The sequence below is a fragment of the Phoenix dactylifera genome, chromosome 5 (genome assembly GCF_009389715.1).
Source record: "Phoenix dactylifera cultivar Barhee BC4 chromosome 5, palm_55x_up_171113_PBpolish2nd_filt_p, whole genome shotgun sequence".
Lineage (NCBI taxonomy): Eukaryota > Viridiplantae > Streptophyta > Magnoliopsida > Arecales > Arecaceae > Phoenix > Phoenix dactylifera.
In genome coordinates this window covers 3,843,379-3,858,006 of record NC_052396.1, presented here as the reverse complement: position 1 = coordinate 3,858,006, position 14,628 = coordinate 3,843,379, and the positions used below count along the sequence as shown (strand labels likewise).

General features: G+C 41.8%; 1 protein-coding gene across 1 annotated transcript; it reads right to left on the bottom strand.

The window, feature by feature from the left end:
• Positions 1-9,697: 9,697 nt before the first annotated feature.
• On the bottom strand, positions 9,698-14,622 carry LOC120110816 (chaperone protein dnaJ A6-like). The gene is made up of 5 exons (XM_039126548.1): positions 14,604-14,622; positions 11,039-11,172; positions 10,819-10,961; positions 10,381-10,579; positions 9,698-10,295 (listed from the first exon to the last, which is right to left on the bottom strand). Exons 2-5 carry the CDS (start codon positions 11,082-11,084, stop codon positions 9,976-9,978), a joined length of 708 nt encoding a protein of 235 aa, XP_038982476.1. The 5' UTR covers positions 11,085-11,172; positions 14,604-14,622; the 3' UTR covers positions 9,698-9,975.
• Positions 14,623-14,628: the final 6 nt, after the last annotated feature.

Below are 14,628 nucleotides of genomic sequence, written 5' to 3'. Positions count from 1 at the left end.
CCTTCCATTGTTTACCCCGACGATGCGAGCAGTGATGGTGACTCGGAAAAATTAGTCTGAACCTCCTAATGGCAGGAGGATCTAATGACCAATTGATGAAGTACTCTTTGGCTGCATCACCTGTTTTAGATACAAATACGTCACGCTTGACTTGCATGATAGCCATTAATTTAATTTGGCTCGCCACCTAGAAATGCGTCATCTGGCCCCTTGAACCTTTACTCCCCACATGGGCCTTAATTCCAACTTTAATTAACAATCCACTGCACCTTATTCTCTTAAATAAATCATCCTAGGAGAGCTTTGGCCCCTACCCTTTTCTAATCAAAGTTTGGAAGTGCTTTCTCAGTGCATGCAACAAATAGTCTTGATATGCTATATGATTCATTCACATATTATGAGGACCCATGCGGATATGTGTTTAGTTCCACATCGGTTATTCATTGGATAGATATTGGGTACTTATACAGGATCAAAAAATCCAAATAATATCTTTTGAATAGTCTTTTTGGGTGAGATCCTGATTAGTTATAAATGATTTCGAAGTGATCTCGGCCTATAACCTATGTGGAGTAGGAGACACTGCGACACAAGTTCATGGAGGCTAACTACGGGCCGATTGTGGTGCTTATGATTAGATTTAAATGGATTGAATCCTTAGCCTGACGAGGATGCCAGGGCTTAAACAGAGGGAGTATGTGAGGACCCGTACGGGCGTGTGTTTAGTTCCATATTAGTTATTTGCTAAAGAAATTTTGAGTACTTATACAGAACTAAAAAACTCAAAAATACCTTTCTGCTAGCTATTTTAGATGAGGTTCTGAGTTGTTACGCATTAAGAGCTGCAACGGGTATTAAGAGACAATAACATGGACTAAATACATTTGATATTGGGAATACAATGACTAGTCTAGATCACGATCTAGCATCTTTTAATAACTCATAGCAAGACTAAAATAGTCTCCACCATCACCCTTGCAAGGAGGAAGCTTTTTCAACCATGGAGCACATGAGGCTTCGCATTTATCGAAGATGATGAACGGGCCAACAAATAGTAAAAATGCTAGTAGGAGGTCAGCTCATTGAAGACCAAACTAGTGCAGCATTGTTTGCTTAATAAATTGAAATTGGAATTAATGAACAATCATATTAGTGAGTTCGGTGATTAAATTTAGATAGGAGCAATCGAATGTGATAAAAAGCAGAAATATCTGTCAATCTCATGTCTATGTTGCAGAATAAGCATTCTCTCTCTACAATCTGTAATAAGTATATTATTACATGTAATCCTAGTTTATATTGTTTTAAGCAAGTATGATGGACTTTTAGTGTAATGGAATGTATGAAATCTGAAAATCCATTATTACTGGCTAAAAATGATATAAAGTAGGATTGCGTATATTTTTTAAATTAATAAAAATAAGTAATAAAATGTCTTAAGTTGTAAAAAGTCCTGAAAACTATGGATCACTAAGCCATCTCTAAATCTCCAAGAAATTTAACTGTTTGTACAAACCACAAATGCTATCAAATAATCAAGCTCCAATATTTCATGACCTCATAGAATCAACAATAGAGCATGCAACAGAGGTGAACAGAAATGGTATATTAAATAGGAGAGTTTGATGATGATATCATGATTGGACTAATTCTGAATTTTGGAAAAATAAATGATATGAGATTGAGGATGACTCCGCCCAATGAAGAATCTTAGCTTGTTCGGTTCTCTTTTGCGAAGAAGGGGAGAAGGGGGAGGGGGAGAGAGTTCAGTCCGCTGAAAGAAGTGCAGTCTCAATGCTTCAGCGAACAGACTAAGCAACTATAAATCTCCAGTTTTTCTTACTTATTTGTTATTAGAGTTATTGCATGACTTAATTCGTCAGATCCTTGTTGCTGAACCATCCTATCAATTGATGCTAAAAAATGCCAACTTTGATCTTGCCTTTCAAATAAGTTATCAAAATTCAACACTGGAAGGTACAAATTATTAATTGAATTTTATAATCATTTACTTGTAAAAATATGAATCAGCGAGATTAAGTAATATATCAGCCTACTTATGTATAGAATCTCAGTTCCATCAAAGAGTGAACCACCAAGGACCCAAATAATCTACACCATTTTTTTTTCTGGCACGCTTTAAGGGCCAGAAGCTAGCTAGCTTTTTTCGTGGTGCTTGAACATAAATTTTATTAGGCGATTAGAAGTGTATCTCTCAAACACATTCAAATCCACCCATGCATGGTTTTGTAGTTAAAAGTCTTCTTACACTGACATGATGCCACATAGGATTAATTGGATGTATGCCTTGATAACAACATCATCGACAGCATTACACCTCAATCAATGCCTTTTGAATTTGTAGTATGGCCCAACTATTGTTGGCTACGATGTTTCATTCATGTGTGTGTGTGTGTGTGTGTGTGTGTGTGTGAGAGAGAGAGAGAGAGAGAGAGAGAGAGAGAGAGAGAGAAAGAGAGAGCTATAACAGTTACCCGAACCTATGAGACATTGGAAGCTTCTCCGATCAGATAGTTTTTACTTCTTTTGCCACTTTGATAATCTGAATGAGCAATCATGCCACCAAACCTGCGCACTTGTTAGATCAATCATCAATGTATTAAAGTCTCAAGTTTGATACCTCCAGTGGTAGTTGGATGGAATTCATTACTAGCAATGTCAGAGACTTTCTTTTCTGATGTCTTGCATGAGAGAGTTGTGCCTTGTTACCATGATAGCGAGCTCTGTATGCCTCTCGTGCTCCACCTCAAAAGTCATGGCCATGTCTTCTTGCATGAAACTGGCAACGAGGTCTATCTCAGTAAACAAATTATTAGTGGTAGTTCGGGCTTCTGCCCAGTTCATTCCTCAGAAAAGCCATAGATCTTTTTCCCCTTGCAGTAGTAGATATATGTACAAGATACTGTGTCTGAGCTAGCGACTGAAAGAAAAGTCACAACCTAAAGAGGGGGGCGCCATGCCTAAAAATATTAGGCCCACTCATCACTGTTCAAATTCTTAGTAGCACGTTGGCTGATCAGTAGTTTGACACCAAATAACTTTTTGTGCTAAACCATGTGCGTGTTTACTTACCTTTTTGATGGATTCAATCATTCAATCTTGGCTGCAAAGCTTTTCTTGTCCATGTTCTCACCAACTTCAACAGTTTATCCTTTGAAATGGATTTGTTTACATGCACAAAGGTGAGATCAAGTGATTAAGCATCATGCAATCTCGCCTATGCTTTGAGAGACATTGGAAAGCCTCTTTAAGATGGAAGTAGATTCCGATGAGCGTCTTCACTTTGTTTTTGTCGACAAATGACTCTGTATATTTCAGTTCCCGAAACGTAAGTTGTTAAACAAATTCAAAGTTCATTAACTTTTAACCAATATATGTCCATTCTAATAAGCCTTTTCTTTTCCCATGAAGCTAATTCCATTGGTTGTCCGTAGGTGCAACTGTGCGAGTGTTGGAATGTTATACATGGCATAAAGATGGTTTGAATGTCACACCAAAATTTCAATGGTAAAAGTTGCCTCCTCTTCCCTTCAACACACACACACACACACACACATACACAAAAAAAAAAAAAAACTCTCTCATACACAGACGCAGACGCACACAAACATACACAGCTCTTATCTGCCCGTACGTAGCCACAGAAGGAGAAAATTTTTCCTTATTTTTTTTAAGAACGAAAGCTTGAAGGGCTGCAAAAAAAATAAAAAGAACAAAAAACGTCTGGTGAGATCAGTATACTCCTTTTCTGTTCGAAAATAGGTGTAAAAAAAATCAGATTTCTTTTTTGCTAATGAACAATCTTTTGCCCTTAAATCCTTTCACCCGAATGGAGAAAAAAATTTATTGTTGCCTCTACTGCCATCAAGGGAGGGATATCAATGTTATGCCACTTCTAGAATCGCCCGCATTGGCGCCGTACGTTCTACCAACCTCTACTACTACAATCACCACTAAATTTTACTATTTTATTTAAAAATAAATATTAATAGTAACTAGGAATTTTTTTCTTTTTCTCAAATATATTATTTAATTACTAAAAAAAAGGACAATGATGCTAGAAGAGAACCGGCATTTGCAGATCGGTACAAAGAATGCCTAGCCTCTTAGGTCTCCTAGAGGACCCCACCTAAGTGTTGGACAATGAATGAGGCGACTCAGTCAATAATCCTATTTGCCTTTTGGTAGACATGAGTAGTTCGGAATGTACTGCAATCCTGAATGTACTGCAATCCCTCGTCAACTTACGGATGTTCTGTAAAAGCAAGTGCCCATCGTCAGTCCTAAGCTGGCCCCAGATCTACTCGATCACCATGGTAGAATTTCCTTCGAGATGGATGTTATCTGCTCCCAAAACAAGCCTTGCATAAGTAAGGCCTTCCTAGACAACTCGCGGCTCCACTCTAAGGATGGAAGTATCATAAATACGCCGACCCCTAGCCACGACAAGTCTGGAATCGTGATTCCTGATCACAAAACCAACTCCTCTCCTGCTATCGCTATTGGTCACACTGTCGTCGAAGTTCACCTTAAGAAAACTTGGAAGTGGGGGCTACCAAAAGATAAAGAACATCCGGTTTGCTGTAAAAGCTGAATGGGAGTTTTTGATGTCCCTTGTCCTAGGTGCAGCATAAGAAAGAGGCTGGGTGATTTCAGAGCATGCAGTAGAGACCTGTCAGCCGCGGTCCTCGGATGTTGCCTTTTGTTTTTGAAGACTCGAGCATTTTTGTCCAGCCAGATGAGGTAGGCCATGTAAGCACACCTAACACCCCAAACAATAGTAGTAGGGCTCCTCATGGATCCCTTTAAGTAATCAAGGAAGGTTTCAACCAAAGACGTGGACTGCATAAAGCTTGAGATAGCCCCAACCCCTCTCCAAATCGGAACCGCCCACAAACATCCAAACAGAACATGGGCAATGGACTCCTTGAACTTTGGACATCCATCACATGCAGGACTAGGCCTCAACCCCTGTCTAGCCAGCATGCCCCTGGTCGGCAGACAACTCCATCACTACAAGAAAAAGAGGCTTTGGCGACGCTTTTTGAGGCTTTTACCGACGCTTATAAGCGTCGGTAATTTTCTTTCCGACGCTTTTCAAAGCGTCACCAAAGCGTCGGCTATGACGGGGTGGAAAAAAAATTGCTGACGCGTTTGAAAAGCGTCGCTAAAGGTTATTTTTAGCGACGCTTTTAAGCGTTGCTAAAATCCGTCTAGCAGTTAAATTAGCGACGTTTTAAAGCGTCGTCATAATTTTTTTTAAAGAAAAAAATATATTTTTTTACCGCAACCTGAGGGGGACGATCTGGAAAACCGCCGCCGAAGCCATCGCCGTAGCCGCCGTCGCCTCCTCATGATCCCCACCATCTCCGCCTCCGCCGCATCCGCCGCCAGCACGGGGGCGGGCGATCTGGATGCTTCTCAAATAGAAACGGCGAGCTTGGCGAGATCTTTCTGGATTCTTTTCTGGGACCGGACGGAGGACGCGACCCGAGCCTTGTCGCGCCACCGGATGGCGGTCTGGAGCTCGGACTGGGTTTCTTTGAGGGAGATGAGGACGAATCGGAAGGAGCCGTAGGCGTCGGCGAAGCGGAGGAAGTCGTCGAGGAGGCGGTCGGTCTAGGGGGTGGAGGAGCGGCGGCGGAGGGTGTCCTGGGCCTGGGGGAGCTGGTGGAGGTCGTCGAGGGAGGCATGGAGGAGCTCGATCCGGACGAGGCCGGCGCAGATCCAGTCCGGGGAGCCGGACACCGGCTCCAGGCGGGACTGCCAGGACCAAAGGGCGCGGATCGAGATCGCGATCTCTACAGAGAGAGAGAGAGAGAGAAAGAGGCAATGGGTACCTTGGCGGGGGAGAAGGAGGAGGGATCGGGGGCCTGGGTGGCCTGAGAAGGCATGAAGCCGACGCCGGAGAAGAGGGAAGAAGCTCCATCGAACTGTCTATAAAGCCGACGCCGCTCTCTCTCTCTCGCGCGCGCTTCTTGGAAGGGATCTGATCGAGAATCGGGAGGGGGTTAGAGATTTGTAAGGGAGGGGGTTTGAGGGATCGGGAGGGGGAAGGGGATTTGTAGAGAGGAGGGGGGAGGGGGCGAGCGGCAGAGAGAGAAGGGGAGGGGGGCGGCTGGATGGGTTAGGGATCGGGAGGAATTTGCAGCGAGGAGAGGGGAGGGGGGATAATGGCCTCCGATGACGCTTTCTAAAGTGTCGTTGGGAGGAAAAAAAAAGAAGAAAAAAAAGGGAGATGGCTTCGGTTGGGATTTTTTGCTTCCGCCGATGCTTATAAGCGTCGTCGCAAGCCGTATAAGCGTCGGCGGAACCTTTAGCGACGCTTATAAGCATCGCCGGAAGTCAGACCTACTCACGCTCTTTAAAAGCGTCGGCAAATTTTGGCGCTTAGCAAAAATTACCGACACTTCTACTTAGCGTCGGCAGACAAAAGTTGGAAAAAATAGTTTTTCCTGTAGTGCATGCTACCTTCTAAATGAATAGGGAAACACAAGAGTGAATACAAAGCCTCCAGATCCAACCTCCATCCATCCGTAGATCCACCTCAGCTCTGACCACGTCACAAAGGTCACTAGCACTCACCTTCGACCTGTCTGTCGATCTTTAGACTCTCTTGTCTCCAACCCCTCAAGTAGGAATCGATAGATCCAGGACTCTCTCAGCCAACTAAGCCCCAAAGATTTGCCAGATGACAACCTCATTCCACCTTATCTCCCCCAGGATGAACATGTCACAAACCTTGAGGTCGTTCATGCTCTCCAGGTCGATCATGGTAGGCCATAGAAAAAACGGGTGCCCCATTATCCATCTATCATCCATCACATCTATCGACTGGCTGTCTCCTATAGACCATCTGATGCTAGGGAGCACCAATAGGGTGCGAGCACATATCTCCCTCCAGATGAATGAGCCATGTCACCCAACCTGGAAGTCGGAAACCATAATCCGCATGCCATATTTGACTCTCATCAAGATACTCCAGAGATTCTCAAGCTCGAAAAGGTACCTAGCTACATGTCTAGCAATAAGGAGTTCCCTCCTCATGAGCAAGGAATGAATGCCTAACCCTCCACTGCTAAGAGGCTGACAAACAACCTCCCAAGCCACCAGGTGAACTCCACTTCTACCCTCCCGTCTGCCCCAGATGAAACTTATGAAGATCTGCTCCAAGTTTTTCAATGGTGCCTTGGGCACATTGGTGTTAGATAACAGATAGATCGGACCCAAATTGAGGACAGACCATACTAGAGTGACTCTACCCATCTTAAAAAGTGCGCTCGACTACCACCCCTTGAGCCTTTGCTCGATACCCGTTCAATGGTAGTGCAGTCCGACCTGCAAAGGCGTCTTCCAGTGATAGGCCCCTCCAGATAGCTCCAAGTTCCCTCCTGCTCCCCCACACCCGAGGCTTCCTTAATGATAGACCCGAGCCGCAGTTTGGTCTTTGAAGTGAAATAAATGGCTGACTTGGCTAGGTTGACCTGCTGCCTAAATATTATATATCCTCCCAGATCCTCTTGATCACTCGTGCATCCTGCCTCATAGCTCGAGAGTTAGCACAGAAGCAAAGAGGAGATGCGAAATTGAGAGAGAAGACGATGTAGGCCTATAGGCCTCAAGGATCTGAGTCACAAAAGCTGCCTGGAGGGCTCTAGACAAGGCATTAGCACAAATAATGAAGAAAAAAGGAGAAAGTGGACAACCTTGTTGAAGCCCGACCATAGACTTGAAGAAGGGCGTAAGTGTGTTGTTCTCTAGGATAGCGAAGGAAGGAGCCTGAACACAACTCATAATTCATTTGATTCATACCTCATGAAAACCAAAGCTCTTCAATGAGTGAATCAAAAAATGCCAACTCATGTGGTCGTAGGCCCTCTTCGTGTCAAGCTTGACTCCCATCAAACTTCTTTGGCATGGGGCTCTCTAGAGATTATATATGAACTCTGGACAATGAGGATATTATCGGAGATGCTGCGACTCCCAACAAAAGCCTCCTGCTTATGGCTGATGAACCGAGGTAGGAATTTCCTCAGCCTAGACACTAGGATCTTCATAGTGGCCTTATAGAGGGTGGTACACAGGCTGATTAGTCTATAGTGACCTAGCTCCATAGTATCCTGCCTCTTTAGGATCAGTGTGATAAAAGTCCTCTTCCAGACCCTAAGCATCAAGGTCATCTCAAAAAACTACTGGATAACTGCAATCACCTCCTATCGAATAATAGCCCAATATCTCCTGAAGAAAATTGAAGAAAAATCATTCGGCCTCGAAGCCTTGTCCTCTACCATAAACCAAATAGCATTCTAAACTTTTCTGGCCGTAATCGGGATGACAAGGGCAATGTTCTCCTCCTCTAACACTCTCTTCATTAATGCTAGCCCGAAAAAGAGGGGAAGGGCTGATTCTCGCTACTCGATGAGCCTTCGGTAGGTCTTGAGCGCCGATCGTCACTGCCAGAGGAGTCCTCGGCCAATGTCACACTCCGGTCACACATTTTTCACCGCTCGCACTCCGGCCACTCATCTTTCACCGCTCATCACCCATTCGACAGAAAGACTCAACCACCAGTCCACCACCACATGGAACTTAAAGCACTCTCCTGCCGGTCGCATAAGGCGAGTCCCCTCTCAAACCTTCTATATTTTTCTTCTTTTACCACTTTATGTGTGGTTCTGAAGAAAGGTTTTTTATGCTGTAGGTGGAAGTACGGGCGCGATGTGTGCCTGCGAGGCTTGGTACAAAGATAACCCAAGTTTCTTAAGCTAAACTGGCTACATTTGGCCTTCCAGTCCCATGAGGGAAGATATTCCTGCCCGTAGTGACTGCAAAATGGACCAATAAATACAGCCGTTAAACATACCTATACGTGGTTAGTCTAATTAGCTCGATCCACCATAATCACATAGTGGAATAGCTACAGTGGCCATAACGAATGCCGGCGAACAACATCAATACCTAATCCCCAGCAGTCTTCGTTCGTTCTTCCGTCCAAATCGCCATGCACCGAATTCCCACTAGTTCTACAGAGGGACTGGCTGAGCTCGTACCACAACCCTTGCACCGAATTCCCATTAGTTCTACAGACGGAAGGTACATCATTCAACGAACTTCCTGTGCTATTCTCTAACCCATTACTCTGCCAACCAACCATAATCGTCTGTATTTCTTTGACCCACCCAGATGGAAGGGTAATCCACTTCAATTAACTTGTAGAGGAGATTTGGAAAAGAAAAAGAAAATGGGGAAAAGGAACCAAAAGCTACGTATCTGCCACGCGCCTATGATTTAGAGGCTCCATCCCCAGCAGCATCTGTGTCCATGGCTCAAAGCCGCAGCAGGAGCAGAAGTTCATTTGACCAACTTTTCGGTCCCAAAAGAGAACTTGTAGAATATGAATATAAGCATCATCAGCGCCTATGTTCATCCGACTTTTTTCCCCAAAAACCTTCCAAGCAAAACGCAGGAATGGTCCGACTTGATGAACCATCTCCGATTTTTAATCTTCCTCCACTTAGACTCATCCTGGGACTCAAGAAATGGTAATTTATTTCAATAGAACGAGAATGACGACGGGCCATGAGCGAAGAGCGCCACAAATGGTCCCACTCAAGTAGAGGCAGAACCATAAACAATGAATTATTTGACAAGGAAATAAAGGAAGAATGATGCATCCTTCTCGAGGCACAGACCAGCCATGCTTATAGCACATGTATGGCCAGAACGAGTCATATTTAATCAAGGTCTGGAAAGCAATAAAGTTGACATAAGCAACAACCAGTAGCACTCCACGAGAATCACAACAGAAAAGAAGACAATCCATGATTCCAACTACCCCTATGGTTCACAGGTACATTAATACTAAAGTAGAGAGGAAAGCAGGAGACCTATGCAGCAAGAAAGAAAAGCCAAGATACCCATATTGCGAGAGAGGATGGCGACCTAAGGGTGAACTTATTGCTGGGCGCACTGCACCCTTGGAGCTGCATCTTCGTCTTCATCATAGGCTTCTTGCTGCTGCTGCTGCTGCTTTCGCCTCATCTCCTCTTCAATATTGACATCATATAGAGTGGTCTCCTCACACTCATCCAGCTCCATGTCCGACAAGCGGTTGCTAGGTCTTGGCGGCAAGAAGGTCTCCAGCGTGCGGCATTGATCGGTAGAGAGCATCCCTGAATCTGGAAATTCAACATTGAATTGGATGTACAGGCGACCCCTCATGAAGGGCCTACCATGATGAGGCATTCCCTCATCATTGATTGCTTTAGATTGACCTGATTGGAGAGCAAAGTTATACAGTGGTCAAAGGAAAATCATCAGCCTAGATCAAACTCATGTTTAAAAGAACTAAAAACATACCAGGCTTAACAACTTCGCCTGGATTTGACTTAATGAGCAGCTGTCTGCCATCAAGATGGGTCAGAGCAAACTGGAAGCCACAGAGTGCCTCAGTCAGACTCAACGTATGTTCCACGTAAAGATCATCATACTTCCTCTTAAATTTGGGGTGCTCCTTTTGTTGCAGCACAAATACAATATCTCCTGTCACTGTGTCAGGCTACAAACATGCATTTTATATAATTAGGCAACAGAGAGATCTGAAAATTCCGAGAATAGCATGCAAGTTAGATTAACAAACTTTATCCAACAGGCGTCAGTGCACAGGAAAAGAAAATCGAAGAGTATAAGAAAATAATACTGACTAGGTTGACATTAGATGTAACAGCATAACACCCTAGCGAACAGCCAAAAAAAAAAAAAAGCAGTTTATATTTTTTTTAAAAAAAACATGCTTACAGCTTCATCAGCTTCTCCTTGGAATACAATCTTCTGACTATGTTGCATTCCTTTCTCGACATGCACCTCCAATACTTTCTTCTCCTGGGAAACCTTGTTCCCTTTGCATTGCGGACACTTGTCTTTATCACTGATGACCTCACCTGCATTACAGTATATTTAGGAGATAAAACTGAAGCAAACAATTCTTACTTGCACCAAGAGTATATATATGCCACACCTGAGCCTTTGCATTCAGGACAAGCATGCTGCATCTGTTGAATCATGCCTAGTCCAATCTGTCTAGTTACCGTCCTCACTCCTGTACCTTGACATCCATAACATCTTCCTGATACCCCGCTCTTTGAGCCCTTTCTGTTATGATGAACAAAAAGTACAAATAACTATCGTAAATATTGACTGAAAAACAAATACTAATGAGCACAGTAATGACTATCTTATAAAACTTTTGTATTCAGTTAAATGTGAAATCATGTTTGAAGTATCAAAGCATTAGTATGCCGGGCATGCGTGGTGTGTGCACTTGCTCTGAGTCAAAGAATATAACACATAGGGACAGGAAGAAGTAAATTAAGCATGCACAGCTTGCACCAACTTCCACCCCAGATAAAGTAAATTATTAGCATGCAGCATAAAAAGCGTTAGTATCATCACTATGATGCAGCAAAGAACCTAATGTGCATACAAAATTTCAACATATTCCCCAACCTCATGAGCTTACAATCACAAGCAGTAGTTGCACATATACAGCAACAAGTCACAGGGCTTCCAAGTTATCTTAAGATATGAAATCTACCACTTGCATGGTGAATTCATTAATCTATTCTAATGAACCTTCTTTAAGGAAGAAGACGAATATGTTCTGAAATATTAAATTGTAATTTTAAATAATAGAATAATTGATTTGATCCAACCATAAAATTAAATTGCAAATGCAAATTTCAGTGAGTCATTTCATGTTCCCAAATCATGCAAGAGCCAATCCTACCTAATCTGCATCCATTCTTCATTTAGATAATCATAATAGCTGCATCAATTATGGTCCGAATTTCAAACATCTTATATTGTGCTTGAATTCAGATTATTTATCATAATTTCACAGCCAGCCAACTTACATCCTGAACACTATAATCCAAACCTAATAGGATGTACAATTCTTGACTGCTGAGCTATCCGAGCGGGCACAGCATCATCATCAGTCGAAAAAAACAGTCTTAAAGCATCAAGTGCATGACAAATCAATGTCCCGCCATAATACAGAAGCTCAGGAACAGGATAGAATATAATGATCAGCTTCCAGTTACTAATAGGCATTAAAGTCTCATATTTATTCATTAATTATATCTCCTACTTTGCATGCTAAACCAGGTGCCACTGCAAAGGTAAATATCTGCTTACACTCAATGTACATTCAGCTAGGGTATATGTCCTCCGATAACACAATAGCCTTTAAATGTTACACATGCACCACTAGTATAGTGCACTGAGACAATCGATGATGTCATCAACATTATCATAACAAGAGCAAAATATTCAATGCCATTGTTAGTCTATAAAAAAGATAGACATGATAAGGCTAAATACCATGTGATTTCCCATTGTCAAACACCCTCTTTTCTATCTATTATGGCATCCCACTACACCATTTACCTAATATCTTCCATCCCAGCGAGCGCACATATTCCTTTGAAGCTGCTGTTTATCTCATAGCCCATGCAACATCCTTCCTCAATTTATCTTTACATTAATCTCTTATACATTACACTGTCATGTTATTCATCTTCTCTTTGTCTTCATGAATTTTGTATAAACTTTCTTTTTCAAACCAACCTAGCCACAGCAGGTCTAATCTCGAAGAACATATATTCCCCTTCTACCCAGATTTATCTCTCTTTCACAAGGGGAATATTTCTATTCCATTTAATCATTCCTTGAATTTCTGTAACATTATCTGATTTCTGCTCAATCTCGTCGCATTTCTTTTTCCTACTCCTTGACATAAGAAGAATGCTGTTCTGCCTTTATGGAAATTGAGGATCCAATCTTAACCATGGTACAGGACCTTGACTCCATACATGATATTCATATGATCAGACCATTCCAACAAAGAAACTGTTGCCCAACAGGAAATTCATCTTATTATCATCACTAGCCTTTTGTAATTACATTTTTTCCATTTCCTTGTGCTTTCCTTCTTGCTGTCCCTAATCTTCATTTCCGCATGGATCTATCATTCTCCAATCCTCTCCTCCCAAACTTGTTTCCTTTATAACTAATCCGAACAACTTCATCCTTTGGAAGGGGCTTTATTCGCATCTATCTTCATGGTAGAAATACAAGTTACCGAATTAATGGAATCATTCCTGCCCTCAAGAACTTATACAAATCATCAAGAAAATGGAAAATCTTAATAATCAAAATTATATACAATCCAGCATATAATAAGTGGACTGTGAAGGATTAAATGCCCGCCAGATAGATCAATGCCACTTCTATAAATGATCAACCTGTCAAGATTGTAAGATTATCTCCATGAGTAGTTGTTGGCAGCCTTATAAAGAAAATTGATGCACCTAAGAGTAGACTTCCAAGATTTGCATGACAGGGGAACTTTGCAAGGACAAAACTTTATAAAATTATACTCTGGACCCAAGTTGAAATAAAGTATTTTTCGAGGACCTTAATGATAAATGCAATATTTTCGTGGCCTTGGTTTCTTGCAATCCTTTCAATATTTGATATGCCAAACTTTTGAGACAACAGGTAAGTCCATTTAGGCTCTTCCATTACACGCATACATACACACATGCATGCGTGTGTGCACACGCACGCACAGAGAGAGAGAGAGAGAGAGAGAGGTCCCTTCTCAATAATTACACAATGTTCACATTACCGACTAGAATCTTCAGCAACAATAAAAAATGGCCAATAGGCATGACAGGAGCAAGGATGAAAGCATCAGCTATGCCAGTTCAAGGCATCACACACCTACCATGCCAGGATTGGACCAGCGCATGGTACAATAATGCATTTTATCTACCATGCCAAGCCAGCACTCTTGCAGTGATAAAACCCTTAAGCAGGAAACATGGGAACCTTCACAGTGGAGAACAGATATCCTAAAATCAGCACAAGCATACATCCTTACCACCCTAAACTTTCAGGGACCTCAATCTTCAGGTGGAGATGAAATTGCAAATATATAAATAGTTAGTGTGTGCATATCTTCTTGTTTATATTTGACACATTTTGCATATTTATGGCATAAACAAAGAAAAAGCCTAAAATAACTGAAAAATATTCCTAAAATATAGCAGATTCTAGTCCGAAACTTGTAGATATTCTTTTTCATTCAGCAATAGTGGAAAATGATACAATCTGAAATACTTAATTATATTTCTATCATGTTACAACAAAATATCACTCTGTTTATGTCACATGAAATTTTGCAAGATTATGGGCAACAGTAGCAGCTACTTTCATGGAAAATAGAATAATGACTACCTCATGTTAAAGGAAAGACAAAGAAAGAAGAACAAAATACAATTCAAAGTGAAAAATCCATCTCAGATAACCTTACATGGAAAGGCTGACAGCAATATTAAGAGACTGGACTTAGACAAATATATATTACAAAAATTAATATTTGATAAGTTTGAATCCGATAGAATATACCAGAACAAAGTATTAACAATTAATTTTTACATTGAGTTTGATAATGCTATCACATAATTAAGGGAGTAACATATTGATTCCAAAATATATAAAATTTGTATGAAATATACCCTTTGCACTTTGCACACAGTACAT